Genomic DNA, 25,503 nt, shown 5'->3' on the forward strand with positions numbered 1-25,503 from the left:
TTAAATTGAAATGCAACATTACAAACATGATTGTTTACTGGGACCGCTAGTTATATATATTTAGATATTTTACAGTATAATCTAGTACAGTTATTCTCAATTTTTTTTTGTCAAGAGGCTCCCTAAATTTAATGTAAAACTGTCAAGGCTCACTTAATCAAAATTATTAATGGTTTTTTCTAGATTAGGTATATACTAAAATTACATGTACTTTTTCACACAGATAAATTATTATAATGTATAGTAAATTAATGTTTTAATATACTTTTGAAAAATATTAATAATAGTATTAAAATTTAAGCATTTAAACTTTTTTATTTGAATAGTAAGTTTTTTTTTCTGTTTAAATAAAAAATTATTTAGTAAAGGTAGCTGATATATAATTTTGGTTTATCTATTTAAAACAATAGAAAGTAACAACTTTTAAAATAATAAAAATATAATAAGTCTTAAATATCTTAAATCGTGATAATATGCTTGTCTACTGTTATCAACAATGATAAACGGCAATACGGCGTAATGACGTCATGGACAGTGAGACATTTTTCCTACTATGATCCATTCGTGGCTGAATCATGAAAGTTAGAAAGTTGAAATGTTCACAGATCATGTATTTCTGTTGGCTGTTGCCGCTATAACAACAAATACTAAAAATCCAAGAATATAATATAATATAAGCAGTTTTGCCAACATGTTTATAGCTGATTATGGCATGGAACCCTTCGTGCGCGAGTCCGCCACTCACGTGACCGGTTTTTTTTAAATATTATAACTTGAACTGGTTTTTCTTCTTTGAATCATTCAATTTCATTTAAAGATGTTTAAAATAAAAACAATGCCGTCCTTTTTTAACTTTTCTTTTTATTTATTAAGCCTGACAATAAAAGTATAATTTAAAAAAATAAATGTTATAAATAATTAATAAACTTAAGTTTGCTTAATTGTTAAGACAAGCATTCTTGCTTTTAGCGATTTATCCTCGTTTGTTTTATCAATTAATACTACTGCATGTACCATAATTTATTTATTCTTGCAATGAAATAATCAAATCCACCGTTGTATTTAAGCAATAAAACTCAGATAAATCACTTTTGTGTTTAAATGAAATAAAATAAAATAAAAGTTTACATAGTATATAATAATCATAAATATGTTTATCTATGTTATGTCCTGAGACTGTGACTCGATAAAAGACTAGCACCAATCACATTTAAACATTAAACTATTGGTACATTAAAAAATGTTTATTGCACATTTTTGTAATTTGTGTGTATAAATAAATAGTATATAATATATAAAATAAATAATTAAATAAAAGAGATATTTAAATTGCATAATGAATATAATATGTACTAAAAGTCGATAACATTTTTTTTTTAAATGTCATTACATTTTAGTACAGTAATAAAATATATATTATGTAAATAAATGATTGTAACAAATGTTATTACTTAATATACATACAACTTGTACAAATATAGTTAATATAGCTTCAAAATTGTACGAGTTCAGTGTTGTTGGCAAAAAATTCCTTAAATACTTAACACTACATCAAGCTTTACTATGCTTATAAAAATATAATATACACATACATAAATATAATTTTATGAAGATAATTTATCATTACAAGAGAACTTTGTAATAATTTCCTAAATAATAGTGCATATTGTATTGAATACAAAATAATATTTACCTTGAATAAGGTAAAAGCAAATAAAGCTGCACTAGAGTAACTAAAGCTGGGCAAGTTGTTAATTTTTTTCACCAAATGAAGTTTCTTTAATATAAAAGGTAATTAATGTATAACATAAGTTGGTTTCTGAAATTTTCAATTTTTTTTTTAACTTAGAAGTTAGTTTTTTATAGTTTAAAATTGAAGTTTGAATGTAAAATATTCTATTCAATTAATGATTATCTAACTAAAATTATTGATGAGGATTGATTAATTGAATTAAATATGAGATGACAGTAAATTGTGTTCGGTGACATTATACCGCTACCTAGGAGATATTGTCAAGCAAATATAATTTCACCACTATTGCCGCTTTAGTGCGTGCACACCTAACTCTCGATTTAAACCGTTTAATACAAGAAATATTATATCATAAAAATGTATATATTATCTATTACCACAAATATCTAATAACTATTATTGACTATATCCAGTATCTAGTTGGCTATTTAACAGTTATCAATGTAACGTAAACATTGGGATTTTTAGTTAAAAATTACTTTTTGTCCATAGATTATTTCATGCTTTCAGTTCAACTCGTTAAGTTAGAATGTTATGAATTAAAACCAACTTAAGTAGTTAGAAAGTAACTTTAAAAATAACATTTCAACTTAACTTTATAATTAGCAGTGCCCAGCTTTGAGATTAAGGCAGGCTTAGTTTGCTGACATATAATTGTACATAAAACATTGGTTTAGTGGTAAATTAAATTGTTATGTTTATATTTAGAATGAAAATGATAAACATAGTTGACAGATTATTGTATCAAGACAACAACAATTATGACAATCAAACAATAATTAGACCAGTTGGCTAGTTTAAATAATATAAATATATATTATAAATTCTGTCTAATAATACTAAAATTATTACAAGTAAATCACAAAAACAATATAAGCCATAAAAGATATTAATATTTACAGTTACTAAGTATACACTTTTTTAATAATTAAAACTTTATGGTGTCTATAAACAAAAAATTAAATATTGTCACAAATAAACTTTATAATAAAATTAGGAATAAAGTAATTATTTTTTTTTAAATAAAAATATAGAAAAATTTGGTATAAGAACATAATTCATATTACAATATAATTGTCATATAATTTAGCTGTTAAAGATAAAGTTGATAACCAAGAAGCCTAATAATTGTTTGCCTTTTTTCTAATACACAGCAGCAAGTAAATTTAAATTTAAAACAGGCGTGCCCTGCGCTTCAATTCGTTGCGGCGCCATTTGGGCAGCTGATAGAACTCAGCTGGTGACATTTGGAAAACTGCTTCAAATTCTGTGGGCGATAAGTGACGCTGTAAAAAAATGCAATTTAGTTATTAAAAATTATTTCTAGGGTATTGAATATTTATAATGCAAATTAAATTTTCACTTATGGTACCAACTACTAATCAATACCTCTTACATTACCGCTGAATTAATATTTACATTTAGTTTGCACTATTTAACTGAGTACTGACTGTACAATAAATTTACTCAAAATATCACATTTAATATTTATTTATTTTATACAATATCCAATATAGAAATAATAATGTAAAATCAACTTACATCAAGGTTACATCTATCAACGTCTGAGGGCAGCCTGTAATTTGTGATGAGTAACAAGTGATAAGGATAAATTTTTGGAGGTTCAGAATTGTGATGCGACGAAGACATGTTGGGTAGTGAACGATGAATATTAGTGACATAGCGCAATGATCCAGTGAATGTAGATGATGCTGGTATTTCAGAACACTACACACAATTATAAACAATTAATTACATTTATACCAAATATTTGTATAGGTTTCAAGTTAATGAAACAATAGTCAAGGTAAAATAGCAAGCATTATTTGAGCTTAAGAATTCTAGTTTTTATAGTATCAAATATAAAAAAATTTTTTTTAAAAAAAACCCTTTTAAATTTAAATCCACATTTTAAGTCTACGTACCGTGTTGCCTTGATCCACTTCAGATATAGATCCGGCAGAAACTACACCAAAACAGACAAGCAAGATTAGTATAAGCGCGCATTTATTTTTTCCTACAGGTCAACAGCCAGTATAATAATATATTACTTACTGTTTGCTAATGCAATTTTAATAAGTGGGAATATTCAAATTTAAAAAAAAAAACAATACACATATTTTGGAAAAATGTATCTCTTACATATATTTTATTGTTCAAAAGGGTCCAATTGAAATTCACAATATAATTTTTAACGACTTAACATGTGTTAATTTTTTCAATTTATAAGAAACAAAATATTTCTTTGTATGTAAATGAAATTCTACTTTTAAACCAGTTATTTCTACAGTAGGTTGTACACTTGCACAAATATAATTACAATTCAAAATTAAATTACTCCAGGACATAAAACAAATAAGTATACAAGACTTAATTAAATGTCTTAATACAAGGTACAAGATGTTGAAATTAAATTATCAAAGCAACTATAAAATTATTTAAATATCTAATTAAAATTTCCAATGCAAACAGTAAGTTACAATATTTTTATACATACTTTTGGAAACATGTTAAATAGTATAAGGTAAAAGCTTTGTGTTTAATACTAATCAATGACATGGCGAAGATGATATTTGAGTTGAACATTTGCTGAATAATCTCAAATGTCTTTTATTACTATTTGTTTGAAACATTTTAAGTGGTGAAGAAGTCAGGTCTCGCGGTGGGTATTTGATTTAAAGTGCTCAATTGACAATTTTTGTTCGCCATACCATTGCTACTAATAATTATATATTCCCTATCTTATTTAATATCCATAAACCTTCATATTTTTTTATAAATAAATGACGCAAAGATAATATTAAAGCCTGAACCTTGACTAGCTTTTGTACCTATATAATAAAATAATAAGTATATTTTGTAATGAACAAAAAATATAATTTTAGCTATGTGATATTATAAATATCGAAGGAAAAAGCTTTTACTTATATTATATGCTTTTGCTTACATGCACTGAGTTTTGCATAAGCTTATAGTAGGCCAGTAAATTTGGGAAAAAATAATAACACTTAAATGAATTGTATCTAAAATAAAAAGAAAATAACAAACAGTTGTCTAATACAATATCAAGTAATCACCTTCAAATAACTATATACACCAAAATAATAAAAATCAAGTGTAGAATTTAATATTAATAAACTAATAAAGCACTTACCGTCAGACCTAGCGCAGTTAAAATCTGTGCTAAGTGTTTTATTGTCTAAGCCGTTTATGGAAAACCCATCCTAAAAATATAAAATAAAATTAGATAATGTTTGTTTAAAAATCAGAAAATGAAATTTCAAATCTTCATGACAAATATTTGATTGATTCCCAAACGAATAATGTAAATAAATAAAAATATTGTAATCTTGAAAACTTGATATAAAAAAAAGAGTTGTAAATTTGGTAGCAACCAATTTAATCACGTCACGTTACATAATTGGAAATTATTGAGTGTAACATCTGAGTCATAATACAAACTACAAAAAATGGCTCATCATACCGAAGGGTTTTTGACGCAGTACGCAGAGCTGAAAGTGTTTGACCGTCGACTAGGCGCCAAGCCATAGCCAGGTTTGGGTACATGGCGTAGTGCACTTACGACTGTAAACATAACAGAAAAAAAATGGCTACGTATTACTTACCCTGACATAATTTCCAGGGCCACCGTGGAAGCCGGCCGGAAGAGTGCACGACTGGCGAGCGCCCCTCGTGATTATAGCCGACCCATGCTGACCATGATAGTATGCTACAAACAAATAACACACCATGCAACAAAACAAATGCAAATTCCAAGCAACACATAATAAAATGTTTAAGATAGAGTGAATAAAACGCAAGTGTTTTGTATAAATAAGACACAAATTAAAAATGCAATATTTTAATATTATTTAGTTGTTTCTAAATAATAAATTTTATAAGAAAAATAAAATAAAACTGTACTTTGTACATTAGTTATTAGATACTATTTTAGCTATTATTATTGTTATTACTATTCACATATAAATTAGGTATTGAATTTACTATTATAGACAACTATCTTTTAACTATTGTCTGAAACAAATAAAACGTAAACAATTTGCTTCTCTATTAAGGTACCCACACACTGCAGCAGTCGAAGTACAACCCTATCATCTTGGCGGTGCACGTAAATTGTACTCTGTTGCATTTTTACCACTACTACTGCAGTGTGTGGGGACCTTTAATTAGATGATAAATATATCAGAAGTTCTGTGGTTGGCTATAGCCTATAAATTTGATGGTTGGTGATATTATATTACTATAGTATTAACTATTAACAAATTAATGATTATGATTTTTAAAAAAAATCTTTTAATAGCAACAAATAATTTTATTTTATTATTGATTTTCTTAAATGTTCACTTTTTCTTTTAAGATAGGTAATAGATATTATCTATTTTAATGATTAAAAATGACCTAATTAAAATTAAATTATTTTTTGATGAACATCTTAAAGCATTTAAAAGTATTACAAAGACATTTAAAATATTCAAAACTTCTAACACATAAAACAAAATATCCACACAAATATTCACTAACTATGTAACAAAATAACAATACCAATGTACAAAAAAGCAAAACATAAAATACTACCAAGAACATGAATAATATCTGTAATAGTTTTAAGAAAATAATAATAATAAATGTAACTGACATAAAACTCTAGGGGAAGCAAATAAGGAGCAAAATGAAAAAAAGAAATTAGAGATGATAAAATAGTCAACATTTTATTATAAAATTAACTAAAGAAAAAAAAGCTCAGTATAATTAATGTCAATGAAATTATTTTATAAATGTTAGCTACCAAAATTCAAATAAGAAATAGTTTACATTTACATTTAAAATATAAATTAGACATACGTACTTAATATTTTAATAAATTAATAAAAAAAAGTAATAATAGTAATAATAATAATAATAATAATAATAATAATAATAATAATAAAACAAATTATAAATGAATAATATTGCTGTTAATTATAGTCAGAAGGTCGGCTTTAATTGAGTAAAATTATTATTATAAATCAATAGATTTTATTAAACTTCCATAAATTGGCTATGTAGATAGGAAAATGTGAATATTTTTTACAGTAAAAACTTACTGTTATAACTGGGAATAGCACCAGTAGATTGTCCTACTGATGATCTGTAACTTGAGTCTAAATAACCTTCTTCTTCCCATGGTCTTTGATGGTCCAAATTACGAGATGGTGCTATATATAATTAACAGTAAACACAAGTATTATATATAAATAAGTATTAGCCTAGTAAAACATAAATAATATCTGTACAAAAAATTGAAAAAAATTATAATAAAAACATTTATATGGTAATGCAGGAAAATGATTAACCCATTTCAAAGAACAGACTCGTTGCATTTTACTTACAAGCATTTATTGGTGACTGATATCTTAGACGATAAGTTGGTTCCCGTGCAGCAGAAGGACATCTTGAAGCATTACGAGGATCAATATGTGAAACTTTCCATTTTTGATGTTTTTCGCGTTCACGAACTTCTTGCAAAAATACTTTTCCAATTCCTGATCCTAATTTACTTAGTTCTACCTCTTCTTTCTATCTCATAAAATGTACAAGTAGAATTAACTCTTTTAAAATCATTTAATAATATACCTTTAGTTTATGATCTATTGTTTTATCAGCATTCATTTTTTGATCAACTTCATCTTCATCATCGGATATACCTTTATAGCTTTCAAACCATGTTTTACGTTTTTCTAAGTAAAATAAAAAATTGTTAAACAGAACTTATTCGTGTTTTGAATTATAATTATATTAACCTGGATCAGTATATGGACAAGGAGGAGCAGGAAAATCATCCCTTTCAATTTTTGGTTTTTCACCAGGTGCTGGAGGTTTAGCAGCAGGGTAGTGAGCCAATTCTATAGGTTCTTCATTGTTCATACTATGAGGTGATTTTGGTCTAGGAGTCTCTGATCTAATACTGTCTACCAAAGCTTTCATACCAGAACGACTGCCAGCTGAACGTAAAGTTGAACACTTACTACTTCCACGTACACTACCACAAGCTGGAAAAATTATTTATATAAAACACAATATCTAAATAATTGTTTTTTCAACTATCAATATATCTTACATGTTGGTCTGTGGAAATGTGGCGATGTTGGCTGCTTATCGTATGGGTCGATTGGGCGTTTCAAATATCCTTGAGTTGGCTCTTCAGTCAAGTAGCTATAAGTGTAGATACGACTTATAGGCACATTGGACGGTTTATATTCTCGAAGCAATAGCCCTGGACTTCCAGGTATATCACGATAGTAGTGCTGTTAAAGTTAAAAAACGTACATAATTAAATATATTATATGATAACAATTTGGTTCATTAAATATAACTACATAATATATGTTTCAAATTCGGTTATGCAGTACTAACCTTTCTACTCATGCTATTACATGAACCATTATAACATGAACCATTAAAGCTTGAAGCACGAGATCGAGATCGTAATGAAAACTGGAAATACACAAACTAAGTAAAAGCATCTAAAAAAAAATCTACTAAATAATAAATTAAATATAAAAAATACTTAAGTGAATTTAAAAATGATGGGCAAACAAAGTACAATAATGACTGAACTAAAATTAATATGTCAAATAATAGTTTATATGCAAATACCTAATTTGAGAATATATAATCTAGCTAATGCATACAGAATAGAATAATAAAATATATATAAGAGTGCAATTCAATACATTCATAAATATTTAACTAACACTAAAATAAAAATGTATAAAATAATAGTTGATAAAAAAAAATTTTGCTGCAAATAATAAATAGTGCTGTTTAAAAAAAATATATTACCTGTGTTTCACTAGCAGCTGAACAACTGATTCGATCATACTCTTCAGGGTCATTGCAATGTCCGTTGAGCATGGCACTTGATCCTATGACAACATATACAACATACAGCGAGGAACATAATACACATGCATTTAATATTATACAATAGAAATACTGAGTTTTTGATAGAAATAAGATATGATAATTGTTTATACTGAACAGTTACCTCCATTTATTATAGTGCCATTTTCAGTCGGACTGGGCCCACAACGTGGATGCCAAATTGCTCCGCCTATAAAATATTTTAAATGCAGTAGTCACACATATATATATATATAATTAAGAAGTATAGCTGATACAAATTATATTTTTTTCATATTTCAAGTTCAAACTATATATTATAAAGTATTGATACTTTACCAATACTTTATGTATCATATGTATAATAACTTGAAATTTGTACGTATGAATACATTGGATCATATCAGTTTAAATATGTTATTTAATGTAAAATAATTAACTATTATAATGATAAATATCATTATTCTATTACCTTGTAAATACATTTCTTCACCATCCCCAAATGGATCACCACACTTGGCACATCTTGCACATGTTGGATGAAAGTGATGATTATCACCAGCCTGAAACAATATAGATATTAATATAACATAGAATAAATAATTTAGCTGTCTATACTCTATTCACATTAAGAAAGAACCTCGGCGGCCGATTTGTGGTTGATCGATGGGGGTGACAAACAGGTGTTGCTTGACCCCCGTCCGACGAAAACTGGTCGCCGCCGAGGTTTCTTCTTAATGTGAATAGAGTATAGATAATAATATTTCATACTTGTAAGACTTTTCCAGATATAAATCTACTGCAGTATGTACATTTGACCCCAAAGAGCTTCTGATAATCTTTTTCACAATAAGGAACACCATCCCTAAAGAGTTAAATTTTACAAGTTATTAATTATTGTACATATTTAAAAAAAAATGTTTTCAACTCTAAAACGATTAAATGAATAAAATATTGACTTATTAATGCTATAATTAATTAATTCATATTTATACACTGATAAATTAGTACCTATTATATTTATAGTAACATTATACTGTTATAGTTATTACAACTTTTGGTATTTAACTAGTGTAAGAATAGTACTATAATAAAAAATAGTACTGGAAATGCTAAAAAAAACACCAAAGCCCTTAATACGTTTGATGATGCTTCATTTTCAATAAAAATGAAGAATACACTAATAATAAATACATACATACCGTCCCATATATTCGCCATGAAGCACGGCAGAACATTCATGACACTTAAAGCAATAAATATGCCACTGTCTATCCAAAGCATAAAGTGCTTGGCCGTTCCTTAAGTCATCACCACATTCAGCACAATCTATGTATTCAATTATAAACACCAATTTGTATTTTAATACTTTCCTAAGTTATATTTTATTTACTTTAAATGTATTTGAACATACCCGTTTCATTAGTGCTATTTTGTTTAGATTGTGCAGATGCTGGTCGTTTCACAGGAATTTCCTTGCACTTGGAGCAAAGAATAGAATTTCCGACATATGTGACTAGATCTCCTTTTGGACAAGGTTGTCTGCAACAATATTATTCATTTTAGATACATGTACTACTAATAATATAAAATGTTAGGCAAATTATTACCTGCAATGAGAACATGTGAAACATTGTTGATGATACGTTCGTTCCAATACAATAACCAATTCATCTTTTATATAATCATTGCAGACAGTACATTTTTTACCAAATAATTTTTGATAATCATCAGGACAATACCAGCTACCTTCTTCAGAAAAAAACAACCCTTGCACTAATGAATGGCTACAAACTACAAAAAATAATGAGTTAATAAGATATTTTTAACCGGTTTTTAATTTTATAATTAAATACTCTGCTTTCAATCATAATACAAATGGAATTTCATAACAATTATGTATGCCTGACAACAATAAGCCTACTCGTGTCATTGTACCCTTCATTGATAGCAATAGTGGAATTGTTGCAGTATGCATACATTGTGATATGTCAGCCGTAGCCAATTGCCTTAAAACTGACTTGATGACGTATTATTACATATCTATTATCATATTATTCAATAAAATACATAACATATCTGATATATCATAAAAAAGTGAAAAAATATTTTGCCCATAGGCATACATCACATACAAATTAAAAGATATGGTGTAATTTTTTATTTCAAAATGAAAGGATTTAATCATTTATTTAAAAAGAATGTTTGCAACCAGAGTCATAAATCAAATTAATAATAATAAACCTTTGAAAGTAATTAATAGCAAAAAAAAAGTTAATATATATATAAGTAGTAATAATAATAATTATAATAATGAATTGTACAATTAATATAGGTGCACAAATTGTTTTTATAATTAAGTTTACTTTTTAAATATTTGATATCCAAACTTTTAAGTCAATTTAATTTAGTAGATTTATGAAGTCATACATAATATCTATTTAATATTCATTATAGATTAAATTGAATTTTATCAAACTTACTTTTGCATTTGAAGCAGTCCTTGTGGAAGTATTTATCACCTTTTATTTTGAGTACTTCACCAGAACATTTTTTCTTACAACCGCTGCAGTAAGTTTTACCTGTCAACAAACATCAAATTTATTTAGATAGGTACTAATAAGTAATAATTAAGTAATGAACTATTGAATAATTATCATTTGTATTAAGTTGTATCATATCAAACAATATCCCAAAATCAATAAAAAAAAAATGTATTTAACTCTAATCGTCCAACCAAATAGGTTTAAGGCGTCATCTTTTGAAGCGCAGCCAACATTCCTGCCAATATATTTGGAAAAATAAAATAACTTTCAGAATTTGGCTAGTGTAAAATGATTAACATTCTAGTTTTCGTTTGTAAGACATGTCGATTAAAACGATAATATTTAAAATGTAGGTATCTATTATATTATATAATATATTATTCCATAATTAATATTTGGAAACATTCACCGGGATTACAAGTATACACCCGTACATATTGTTGTGGAGCAATGAACTATGGAAGAGAATACGAGACTAATATTTAAATTTCACGGCAGTGTTTTATTTTTAAAGAAGAAAAAGTGTGGTTACTAGTAGTCGGTAGGGTTCTCTCGCTCAGTCGCTCTCATATTTAGGCAAACGCAATGATCTAGGATATCTTTAGCCTGTGCTTGGGTTGGGTTCCGGAGAGTAATTTCCCCTCTCACCAGAGACGCTGACACTTCTAATTCGTCGGTTAATAAATTGAATGCAGTCAAAAGTGGAATTGTTTTCTATATGCTTGATAAAATAATCAACAACAGCGTGACTACAAACATTTTGTTGTTGTATATGCCGTAAACACAATAATACATTACATACTATTAAGTAATTAATATTATTCTTGGGAGTCAAGAGTAGTACGTGATTGGCATAAATAAAATAATTACACGACTGCACGAGTAAATAAGAGTTATATATTTATGTAATAAAATAGTTGTAACCGTACGGGAGAAATGTCATATTCATATAACAGTAATTCAACCGTTCAATGAAGAATAAATAAATACTAACGTTGCATATTAGTATTTTGTACACAAATCCGGATAACAACCTTGAAATGTAATTGCTAAAAAAAATATATCACATCCAATTTGAACACCGGAAGTGGCACTTTTTAATAGCTTCCAGGTGTGGAAGTTTATCGTAAAAAAACAATAGCTTATTAAAAATGTTTTATCATTAATTTCATTAATACGAAACCATACCTACAAGATAAAAATATCTACAGCTCAACAGTTATTAACCCTATTGGATATTTATAATAACTTATTCTAAACACCTCTAAATTATAGAAATAACTAATAGGTATTTATATTGTATTCACAAGTCCAATGATCCTAACTCCAACAACTCACAAGCAATAATATATATTTATAAAGTAAATTAAATAATGCCTATTTAAGGTATTCCTAAGTCACATAGAAGTAGGATATCTTATAAGTGGTCAAATATTTTAATAGCTTCTTTAAAATAATTAAGTGTTTTTAAATGTGTAGAATGGAAAACATCATCAACACCGTATTATACATCATTTAAATATTTACCAGTAATAGATATAAATGATATAGCAAAATTAAATTGCATAATCATAAATATTCATTATTCAAATCATAAAAATGTTAACACCGAGAATACCTATACTTAACAAAAACTTTCACATTAGATCAACATCTGCCTTATTATAACTATGAATCATAGTAGTTAAGGAATTACGTAATATAACTTTACTAGTATATTGCTTTTTTTAAGAGTAAAATTAGGCAATACAAAATCAAAATTCAAAACAAAACAATCAACTAACAAGTATTTTTTGAAAATGTTTGAGCTTCTAAACAACTATTTTAAAATAGTGTAAATTATAATAATTATGTTAATTACTCATTCAAAATGTAAATATTTTAAAATATCATTGACGTTAGTTCAATGAATCTCTCCAACATATTTATATTTACTAAACGTGATATTATTACTAATGTCTAATGGTAAATGGTAATAGGTAAAACTTTTAACCTTATCGGACAAACAAAACTACTATAATTTCAACATTTAAATACAAAACATAAATTAATACATTTGAATATTACAATACATCGTATTAAATCCAATAAGCATTAACAATTAACATTAAATCTGAAAAATATACAATCGTATTTCATGATTCATTATACTATTATAGTGTTTGTCATTAAAGTTTCCGTTATTTTTAAATGGGAAGTGGTGAAAAAAATATTTGTATTACATTCCTTTCTCAAACGTCGCAGAAATACAGAATCGATCAGCAATCGAAATAAAATAATAATTGCAATGCAACGAAGCGCCATCGAGACACGTTTATTATTTTTCTGTTCTCAGCGATTAGGACCCGTATAATAATACTAATATTGGTAATATTGTAGGACGTATCGTACCCACATCGATCGCATTACCGCTCCCGCAGTCAAGAAAGTAGAGACAAAATAATAACTTGTTCGCGTGTAACGTAAGTGTAACGGTACACGTTATAATCAGGACATAGCCGACATACGGACAGGGGAAAACTTATTAGTTATTATAATACGTACAACGGACACGCAGCATTTCCTGCACTACGAGAATGCATTTTAAACGCAATAGTGTACAACCCAAGTGTCGTTGCTGCCGTTGAACGATGATAATCGCGACGAACGACAGCATGCCGACTCCTCGACGAGACAATTATCGTTCGTCCGCGGTGAGCCGGCCGATCGGTCGGCAGTGACCGGAACACACAGTTTAGTAGGAAAAAAAGTAAAAACCACTGTTGTTACTATTGTAGGTACACTCCTGTTGCGAGCAGTATAATATATACTAGGTATACAGAGTGTAACAGAAATAATAGATAGATGTAATTGTAATTACCTACCTAACTATAATATAGTATAGGTATTAACATTTATTCTAAACAATTAAAATCATTTTTTTTTACATATATTTATAACGATAATTGTGAACTTTATAAATACAATTTTTAATATTTATAAGAAAAAAGTTGTTACCAGTATAGTTAATTACATTAATATATCTTATATATAATCTTACTAATTACATTAGTCAGTATTATTTCTGTTACACTCTGTATAAAACCTTTATAGGGTGTTTCAGGTGACTGTCTTTGTACATATATATCCTTTCACCTGTATAGGTACACTAAACTACTAAAGTACTAAACCCATACAACTCTCGTAAGTTAAATAACCGACCAATTTTTTATTTAATAAAAAAAAATAGCATTTATTTATTTAATAAACGATTTTAAAATAGTAAATACTAATGAGTAATGGAGAATAAATCCAGTCAGCCCTATCATCACCAATGTAATTCAATTTTTAAGAAACTCTAAATTAAAATATTATTTTTTTTATTTCGAGTTCTAGTAAAGAAAAGTATGATATAAAGTATAAATTAAAATTATAGGTACAACGATTGTGAGATGACTCCCTCTAACTACCTAAAATCGGATTTAAAATATATCGATTAGACAAAAAGTGAGGCACAGTCTGTATGCAGCTCTAAGTGTAACGGCAAGTGACCGTAATATTAAACATATTAATCCATTTTATCCATATATACCAGAATACCACACTATACTAATATCTAAATAGTACGAAAAAAATACAAAATACATAATATTGACGACGATATTTTATGTATTGTATTCCTGTGAGCGATCCGGTTTTTGGACGTCTCACGGTAGAGGATTATTCATATACATAATACATAGATATAATACGCAGTTTTGGCCTTAACACACTGCTGCAGCATTGTTTATTACGTTACGATATGAGTGCGGGGGGAGGTAAGGGAGGTTGGGGTGGGGCGTTGTAGAGCCATTCGTTCGGTCTGCACAAGTCGTGCATAACGACTCCGAGTACCTATATATACATACTGTACAATATGTATAATACGTATACCGCCACTGACCTTCACAGCCACGCTCAAAAAATCGGTAGATAGCCTGGCATCGGGTGCGACAGCAGAGATTGGAAAAAATTGTACATTACCGTAAAAAATCGTTCATAATACATAGGTAGGTAAACGTTTCACGAACGACGATATAATAATATTATTATGGATTCATCAATTCGTGAACTATATTGTCGGGATAATACTCTAGTGTGGAACGTGCATCGTACTATACGACTGTTATTATTTATTATAATAGAAAAACATTATTTTTTCCTACTTTCCATCGGTAAAATACTAAAAACAAATACTAAAAACAATACCAATCATCGTACAGGGGCAGATATCACAAAACTTATCACATACGCAGTCGTGATATTATACACCGATTACATAACTAATATAAATGAATATAATACCACGGTAGGCAATAAATCAAAATCAATTGAAAAAAAATAAGACTGACGGGTTGGGCGTAAACTTCCATGGGCGCGATATGGGCCAGGAAGAACAGGACAGGTCATCATCGTTTTCGGATTCATTTGGCAAATTGCCTCGCCGACTGTTTCAGTTACTTTTTTTTTGTCTAACAGTTCCCGAGGTGATTAATGCCGTTTATTTTTGAGGGAAAAAACGTGCATATTTTAAATACGAACTGTACACGGCAGTCGTCGATGGCGTTTTTTGTTCAGCCATTATCGTCGCATCTGGCTTTCATGACGAGTCGGTTAGTTATTATTACGTGTGGAAACATCGACGGCAGCGGACACAGCTTAAATGCGTTTAATGAAACGCGCCGATGAGGATAATAATTGCCACGGACTTGGGGTCTCCAAATGACCTCGTTCATAATCAGTACACTAACTACTGGTATCGTAATCGTCAGAATTGTACAACGTATATTATTATGGATCGTTCACGAGAATACATTTTTGACTATTGTATATACTATATACAACTGCAAGCTACATGTAATTTAATAAAATTAGTAATTACCAAGTCTTACCCACGCAGCATCAAAAAAAAAATATATATATATATAATCAAAAAACTCTAGTCTCTAACAGTATTTTTATATAGTATCTAGGAATATCTTTGTATATTAAACTTTTTTACCTGCGTATTATTTATTAGATAGATATATGTGGCTACTTAATAATTGATACTACAATTTACTATAATATCAGCAATACATTATAGTAAGAGATTTACAATCCATTTTATAAACACCTCGCTGTCCTTGGCACAAGCACTACAAACAATAAGTTTATTTATTTGATAAGATACCGACAATAATGCACGAAATTATTTTTTTTACTAACATATATCATTTTATTTAATTGTATGCAGTTTTTTGTCATTATTTAAAAAAACTAACTTACAAATAATTATGCTTAGAAAAGCACTTTCAATTAATACTCTAAACAAAACAATGTAAAATAACTGAGCACCTACGTTATAGTCTACAAATACTATATAGTTAAATTTGATATAACTTCCAGTATTGACTATACTACTATAGTACCTATATAGCTATACTATTGTAAATGTATTGTAAAACACTAAAGCAATTATTTTAATTAAAAACTGATAATTTTTAAGACATTTGGATAGACTTGAATTTAGTTTTTAAGTCAGCTTGCACACAATTATTGTCAGTCAATTCAAAATTATACGTTTTTAAATTGTATACACCTCCAATATTTACTCAATGATACTGTTATAATATTAAGTCAATGTTTAAAAAATAACCACTTAAATGGATTTATAAGTTAAACAAGTTAAGCTAAAAAATGAAATACATGTCTTAAATAATCAATAGTTATTCAATTTTATGAGTAGGTATATTAAGAATATTGTTAGAGTATGCACAATATACGTATTGTAATTATTTAATCGTTTAAATAGTTTCTATTATACAGATAATTAACAGTCATTAGAGCAACGTTCACGTTAAATTAAATTTTAGTACGATTACGGATAAAACTATAAATATTAATAATTCATAAAAAAAATAGTTTAAGGTGCGCCACCGTAATTGCCACATTATATTTATTATTTTTACTCATTTTCAATATTTCGTATTGAAAATAAAGCGTAGGTGGGACACAAAATATTCATGTCTAATTTATTGTACATTTAGTTACAAATCTCATTTCTTGCCATAAATAACGGGTAAAACTAAATTCACAAAATTCGATACTGATCACCAATCCGCAATTGATAATATTTGGTTTGGCACCAGTGGGCTAAGACCAATGTTTAATAGGTGTCGTCACTCGTTGAGACAATGTGTTAAAACTGGCTATAGATACGTGACTATTTAGCAACCTAACTGAAGACACACCACACAATAGTGGCAGGATATCCGTTAACTTGCATAATAAAATCCGTGCGATGTCCTGTCGGCTGTCCGGATCGTTTGGTACACACTGTCGCCATATTATATATTTATAGCAGAGACAACAACACAGACGAACGCAGGAAAGTCGCGGGGTGTATTATTTTTAGAGAAGGCGTCGGCCACAGCCTACAGCGACGGCGCAACACCGTATACTTGAGCCAAATTTTATTTCGGAGCCAAGTACGAAACAATTTGTACGCCATAATAAAACACATGCAGAAGCGATTCTTCCCCAGGTATTTATCGGTCTTATTAAAATTACGTTTATATGAAGTATATTAAAATTGTTGTTTTCTTGTTTACATATTATAACCATGATATAGCCATAAAGGCACTCGAACTTATACTGACAGCCTTCATAAATTGAAAAACCAATTATTAATATTTGTTACTACCATTGACAACATGTATTCAATCGTTACAAAACTACAAAAGTACAAATAAATTATAAGTATAATTGGTACACGCAGAAAATTGATTTTGAATACAATATTAAATATTATAATAAATAACTATAATTTTAATTTTAAATTATAGTTATTTATCACTACCGCCAGTATGTATACTAATCTAATTATTATACATGAAGACGAATGTTTTACATAAAAAAAAATGTATAATATTATTAATACCGGTTGTAGGTCGAAGAACAATTGATAACAAGTACCTATAAAATTCTCACTTAAAAAAAATCGTTAAATAAATAGCATATTATTAAGATCATAGCATTAAGATTATATCAACATTGAACATAATATAGGTCACGAATAGTTTTGCCTGACAAAGTTATTTAACCGAACTTTAACACAATGTACATAAGAACTCTAGACTTTTTCGTCTATATTATTTCGTGCTTTACAGAAATAAAAGTATCGATAATAGTAATTCAATATGGGTCAAAATGTACGTAAAAAATAATTTACGAGATACACAAATATATAGGTACCTATATATTATGTATTAGGTATATAGGTAATCTAGTAATGGTATGAAAATATACTAATAAAATAACTGTATAAGCCTTATTGGCTGTTTTAAAATTAAAGTATTTTTACTTAAATTATTGGCAGATATAGTATACTACTGTCTACTAAAATAAAATAAAATAGATGATGTTATATTTTAGCAATAACTCATTTGTCTGCAAAGTATTGCATCAGAATAATATATGTGCGAACCCACTGATGTTGCATATGTGTAAGTTGCCTGGTACATCCACACTTGCATGACGTAATCGCCAATGGTTGATCACTATGTAAATGTACGTTGTACACACAAAAGTAAAATAGCAATGCATCCAACTTAAAATATAATATTAACATCAGCTCAATATAGGTACCTATTTATTATTTTATAGATTTCTATAGAAAATAATAAATATTAAAATACATTGTAGAAGCAAATAATGTAACCTTGGAAAAAAGAAAACCTAAAAATGAATTAAATAATGAATACTACTAGATACTACGTTGTATTGTTTAATTTTAATACATAATTCGTTTGCATTAATCGTTTATTAATACCATTAATAAACGTAAATATAGTATATTATTAAATAAATGTTAATACTATTTAGATTAGTATACAATCACTTAGATATTTAGTTTTTAAATATTGAAAAGTATAATATAAGTTGTAACTTATTACTTATTAGGTATACATTTTAAGAGACATCCTATTCTATCAGCTATACTTATACGAGTCTAGAATTATAGTTTATAATTAACAAAATATAATATAATGACTGTTTTTTAAATACATTTTCTATAATAATATTTATATCCGTTTATATATCACTATAAAATATTATGAATGAGTGAGCTGGTTAAGAAAATATACTATGTAAATACTACGTTTGACCCGTATAATAATGTCTTAATCTTAAACAACAAAAGATAACCTATACACAAATCATGATTTACTGAACCTTTTTAAATCTATTTTTTAACCACATGTATTGAATAAAACTAATAAATTAACAGTAATTGGATCAACTGTAAAACAATTAAACGTAAAAACTGTTACTTATCTGTTATTAATGACAAAACAAATTAGGGAGTTAAAAGTCATAATAGATGAAATTCATCAATTAATGTTTAATTGCCTGTCAATATTAATAAACGGATTTATACCTACCTATCTATTAAAATAGTAAACATCGATAAATTAGTTGAAAGTTAAAAATATTAAATAAATAATATAATTTCCATATAATAAATATATACATAATCTTTAAATACTCTACAAATATTGTAAAAACCAAACTTAAAATGTTTAAAAATATATTCTTTTGATACGTTATCATTATTAAAACATTTGTAATATTTTTGTATCTATCTGGATAACTGATACTTATGAGTTATGAGCTATGATGTCATATAGTATATTCTATATAGAATATAGATAGTGTACTTATTATTTATCAAGATAATGAAATGTCGTATCAAGTATTACGTTTTATATAATAAACATGTAATTGTTATTAAATATTTGATTTAACTACTGTAACACAGATTAAATTCAATTTTAATGTACGTAGGAAATAATTTAAATGTATGTAATTGTTTTCTATAATAAAATTAACAACTTTTAACATAATTAGTAAAAAAAAATTACTGAATTGCGATTTAAATTTAAATGATTGATAAGATAGAACTCTATAGCGACGACCTTGTTCATTATGAGAATGAGAGGTGCACTACAGGTGAAACGCAAACACAAAAATGCCGCTCGTTATTAACGTTATGCGATACATGCAATGATAACAAATAATTTGACCTCAAAAAAAAAATAATAATCCATTTGGTACGTTATTCACGTTTTTCATTCAGAGAGTACGAATGCACAATAGTATAAAAATATTAGAAAATATTTCTGAAAATGTTTTCAAGTAACAGCTGGGTAATAGCTGAATATAAACAAGTTTACTTTTTCTTCGAGAATCAAATACAAATTATGATATTACGAAATATCTATCTAATCTGTTTTTAAAATTAACAAATTATATTCTAATTACAAAATTATTGTTACATAGGTAACTGTTATCATTGACTATAAATTATAAAAATATATTATCATTAATCAATATTCAATACATACACAATATTGATATTAATCTTAATACTTCTTATAATATCGTTATTTTAAACATACTATATAAACATTAAAATATATTTATTTTATTTGAACTATAGGTATACTAAAATAATGGGTTTCATTCAAACATTTCTATATTCTACCTTATTTAACTCTCGCAATAAAAATAATAATTGTTTAGTAAAAATATTCTAACCATAAAATAATACGATGAAGTTAATAAATTATATTATTTCATTGTATTACCTACCTCTACTCTATAAACTGTTATCTTAATAATAAGCAATAATGTAGTTTTTAAATTTTGATTAAACATAATACCTAAAATTGGAGGATTACAAATTAATCAATTAAATACAATTCTATTTTTATTTAATAATATTATAATAGTTTATAATACTTATAAAATAATTTAATATATTATTGTTTAAATATGTGAAAACTTTCTCTATATCATAACTCATAAGTATAAAAAAAACCATTGCTCCGTAACAAATTATTTTTATTCGACATTTTATTATTGTCCTTGACACAAACTAGACACACATCATAATATATACAAGCGAATTATTTACAAAAAATAATATAGACGAGAAAATTAAATAAGAGTTCAATTTAAAAAAATGTCCTTCAGGCACAAAGAAAATCTTAGAAAACTAAACTAAAAATCAAAACAAAAAATAATTTCCAATCATTATTGTAATATTTAAAGATTAAAATATTTCATTCAAAAGTTCAAAACAAATAATACCAATTAGGTAGGGAGATTTTTAGAATCTGTATTTTTTGTTTACTTAGTTTCAATTCCAATTAATTGTTATATAAAAAATATTTTAACTATCAACGAATCACATTCTTAGTAGTACTTAAAATGTATATAAATAAATAGAACCTACATAATATTATATATTTATATAATAATGCAAATAATCTATTCATAATTGTACTAAAAATCGACAAACTTGTGTTGTAAAAACTATTATTTATTGAATTTTAGTAAACTATTTTCACAGGTATAACAAGGAATACATTGACTAATATAATATTACTCGGCACCTCCCTAAAAGGAACGAAGAAACGCTGCCTGTACAAACAACTTTCACACCGGAAATCCGAATATTAGGTATGGTTAATATTCAAAAAGATCCCCAATAAGGTGGGAAAAACACCAAGGGACCATTTTGAAACTAAACACGGGCGTACTGTAAATATTAATACCGAACAATAAATACAACACATTTAATCTGATAATATTCAAGAATAATGAAAACATGATAATTCTGGAATGCACTAGCCAGTAGCAATAAATGATTTTACTACACAAATATTTAAAAATTAAATAATTCTTTATTTTACAGAAAGATGTTGATGCTATATAAAAGTGAAATCAATAATAGTATTATACATTTAAAGCAGATCATTACATAAAATACATGTATTTAATATAATATATATATATATTTAGTCAGTGCATGTGGAATCGAAAGCTATTGCCCGAACTCGTTTGATTCAATTATTTATTTATAATTTTACTCAACTCAAGTACCTACCTATAATAATTAATAATTATAATTATTGAAAAAAAGCCATAGTGCGTTTTATTTTATAACTATTGTAAACAATAGAGATGCCATGTGTTTTGTTTAATTTAAAACACGACTTTATTCCACTCTTATAGATTTATTCAATAAAATGTCATACTAAACAGAAAATTCTAAAATTGTACTATATATTAGTACCCATATTACTACATAAAATACAAGACTTCTAATTTAGTATTACTACATATGTACAAATTATTATACTCTATTTTTTAATCCACTTGGAAATAAAATATATTCTAAACATGGGTGTGAATATATTATGTCAGCCTTTTCTGAAACGATTGCATCGTAAGAAACCGTTTAAAGTTTTAAATACTCAGATATCAATGATTCATTATTTTAAAATCATCTGTTCATAATTAGGTAGCAACTGACATCACATGCGTTAGACATTTATGTCTAAGTACATTGTGTATAGAGTAGACATAATATATCTAAATTATAGATATAGTATAGGTATATTATAAGGTTATTGTTCGCTGTTTAGAGCATGTGCAACTCGTTAACATTTTACTATAGCATTATTTGCCGATTTAATATAGATAGAACACAATAAGACTATCACTACTACGAGGTTCGTTCAACTTGTGAACTCGACGATTGGGTTTAGTGATGGACAATGGTCAAATACTCAAATGCTCTGTAATTTGGTTATTACATTTGGTGAAAAATATATTTTTCTTAGACTAAATAGTACGTACGTGTAAACCGAGGTATACACATTATACCAATAATTAACCGTGTTCTTGTAGTGTCATAAATTTATAACATTACAACATTAGGTATACAAATAAAACATTTATTCGACTTTTTATTAAAGAAATATATATATAAATAGGTTAATAGGTACCTACTACTATTTATATTATATTCAATTATGTCCTATTAGTAAAACTAATTAAAGTTTCGCTATACCAACCAGAGACGTGATACTTTTAAATTTGTTATAAGAATTTATTAATATTTAAAACAAATAAAATTATTGATCTAAAACGTGAAATTTAAGTATTTTTTTATTGTAAAATGGATTAAAAAACCATTCATAAATTTATACGTGCAAAATACCGTTTCTTTACAAGACGATTTCATTAGATAAAATGAAAAATACTGATTACTATGAGTTGCTACATAGCCCGTTCAATAATACACATACAATGATAAGGGGATTATTCAAATCAAAATAAATCATTGAAAAATATTTCGTTTACCTCTTTTTGTCACTGCTTTTTTCTTGTCTTCTGTCGCAGTTTTCTTGTCATCCACCGCAGTTTTCTTCTTGTCGACTTGTTGCTGTTTGATTTCCACGGCCTTCTGTTGGTGGACTGCCACCGGAGCTGTTTTTTTTACGTCTACTACGGAATCTTTTTTTTGCAATGGTGGCTTTTTATCGTTTACGGCGTGTTGCTGTTCGGAAACGGCGGCGCTTTTACCGTTCTCAATGGCCTTTCCTCCATCTGTGGCACTGACGCCGTTTTTGTTGTTACCGTTGAACACCACGTTTTCGTTAATAATTATCGTGTCGTTGATTTTTATGTCGGATGTCCGGCGACGCCGAAATGAACCGCTGAAGAAACCGCGTTTTTTGGACGTCGGCGTTGCGGCTACGACGTTTCCGTCCATTTTGTTGCCACCGTGTTCGACGAGCACCGGCGACAAACCGCCTTTCGTCATTTTCTCCGAGTAGAACGAAAAACAGAGGGCGACGACTTTATCGATAATGTTCTCGGTGTCAATGTAAACAGAGGCGGCACGTGATTTCAATCCACTGCTACTTCTATAGTAATTATATGCCCACGGTTCGAACAATTTAGAATATCAACAAATCGCCATACCTAGCAAATCGAAATACACCGCGACCATCGCATAAACAAATTAAAAACATAAATATAAGTAATAATCAAGACCTGTCCAAAAGCTAAATTGTATGGGCGCGTACAGCCAAACATTTTTCCCGCAACGTTTATACATATTATATAAGAAAATAAATGATTTTAAATTAGTTGTTAGTTCATATCTGAATCCTATTTGATGATAATGTAATAAAATATAGGTATTCACATCATTCAAATGTGATTTAAACAATTCATATTCCGAAACTACGCTATAAAATCCGATGTTGAGTAGGTAGGTAGGAATAATATTACGTACTTATGTATTATGGCCTCGGTAATTTTTCATTTGAAGTTATTAATAAATGTACCTATGTTTAATGATAATTCTTCTTTATCGATATTATTTAACGACATATTTTAACACTGAGATTTTAATGGTGATCGCACCACATCAGGTAATAATAATTAATATTATACAGTTTATAACATTTTATGAAGCAACATAAAACTGTGTAAATATCAACAGAAGGATCCTCTCCCGTTAAGAAAAGAGAAAATTATAAAAATAGAAAAGCATGGTAAAATAGTGTACAAAATGTAACTTAATTTGCGTACCAAATGTATAAGAATGTACACACAAAAGTTGAAAATTAGAATTAGAATTTATAATTATACTAAATTAAATTCATTGGTTTACCTATATACATAATATCTATAGGTATATTATAATTATTGAGGTTTTTCGTTAAGATAAATGTTTACTAAACATGTTATTTAATATTTAAATATTGAATAGTGAATGTTTTTGAACAGGTTACAAAAATATATATTTTTATTGTTTCACAAACGCATAGACTATAACACATACCGATTTTGAACCGAATCACGACGAATGCACAAGCGTAAACTCAACAGCGCCCGACCGCGGTTACTCGACGATTGAAAGAAGAGCCTATTCCTATAGCAGCGGCGGCGATGTTTAGACGGGAGTGGGACCACGTAGTTTAATAGCTTTGAATATACATAGTAGATAGATGGTGGGAAGTAGGCAGGGAATAATATGCCGGCTCTAGTGCAGCTGACGGGGGAATAACATTAGAATGAGTGTACGCTAAAAGTATTCACTTTTTGGTTTCTATAACGATATATGGCCCTATTACACAAATGTAATGGTCCCATGCACAAACGTCAAACGTTAAAGTATTAGTATTTTTGTTGTAAAAATGGCATCAATATTATAATATAATATGTTGATTGCATTGCAGACTGCAGTATTTACTCATAACCAATACTCGTCTTTATTAATTTTTATTTTACTGGATTAATGTATTATTTAGTTTAAATAAATGTAAACTAATCAAACAATAAAATAACTATTTTGTGGAATATTATTAGCACAAAATATACATGGGAAAATATTTCTTCAACGCGTCAAACAACCTATAAAAAAAACCAGGACCG

General features: G+C 27.7%; 1 protein-coding gene across 2 annotated transcripts; it reads right to left on the reverse strand.

Moving 5' to 3' along the window:
* Positions 1–841: 841 nt before the first annotated feature.
* Positions 842–24,868, reverse strand: LOC132951747 (actin-binding LIM protein 3). Of its 2 annotated transcripts, none has more exons than XM_061023672.1 (21): positions 24,740–24,868; positions 23,419–24,042; positions 11,140–11,238; positions 10,267–10,450; positions 10,071–10,198; positions 9,859–9,985; positions 9,428–9,521; positions 9,129–9,219; positions 8,802–8,867; positions 8,597–8,679; positions 8,168–8,248; positions 7,872–8,058; positions 7,555–7,803; positions 7,388–7,491; positions 7,144–7,330; positions 6,859–6,969; positions 5,238–5,338; positions 4,908–4,977; positions 3,679–3,719; positions 3,296–3,481; positions 842–3,039 (listed from the first exon to the last, which is right to left on the reverse strand). In XM_061023672.1, the coding sequence occupies exons 2-21, from the start codon at positions 23,879–23,881 to the stop codon at positions 2,926–2,928; spliced, it is 2,766 nt and encodes a 921-aa protein (XP_060879655.1). In that variant the 5' UTR covers positions 23,882–24,042; positions 24,740–24,868; the 3' UTR covers positions 842–2,925. The 2 variants fall into 2 exon arrangements, with proteins under 2 accessions (XP_060879655.1, XP_060879654.1); XM_061023671.1 differs by lacking the exon at positions 5,238–5,338 and adding an exon at positions 5,380–5,483 and having other exon boundaries at positions 24,740–24,867.
* Positions 24,869–25,503: the final 635 nt, after the last annotated feature.

Source organism: Metopolophium dirhodum, chromosome 9, assembly GCF_019925205.1.
Source record: "Metopolophium dirhodum isolate CAU chromosome 9, ASM1992520v1, whole genome shotgun sequence".
NCBI classification, from domain to species: Eukaryota; Metazoa; Arthropoda; class Insecta; order Hemiptera; family Aphididae; genus Metopolophium; species Metopolophium dirhodum.

Bases quoted from the DNA above. Each gene is read 5' to 3' on its own strand.
- LOC132951747 (XM_061023671.1), bottom strand. From the start codon at position 23,881: ATGACGAAAGGCGGTTTGTCGCCGGTGCTCGTCGAACACGGTGGCAAC. The intron at 9,986-10,070 runs GTATGTTCAAAT...TTGAATACATAG, and splicing joins AAATAGCACTAATGAAACGG to ATTGTGCTGAATGTGGTGAT. The intron at 5,484-6,858 runs GTAAGTTTTTAC...ATTTGTTTGTAG, and splicing joins TGCTATTCCCAGTTATAACA to CATACTATCATGGTCAGCAT.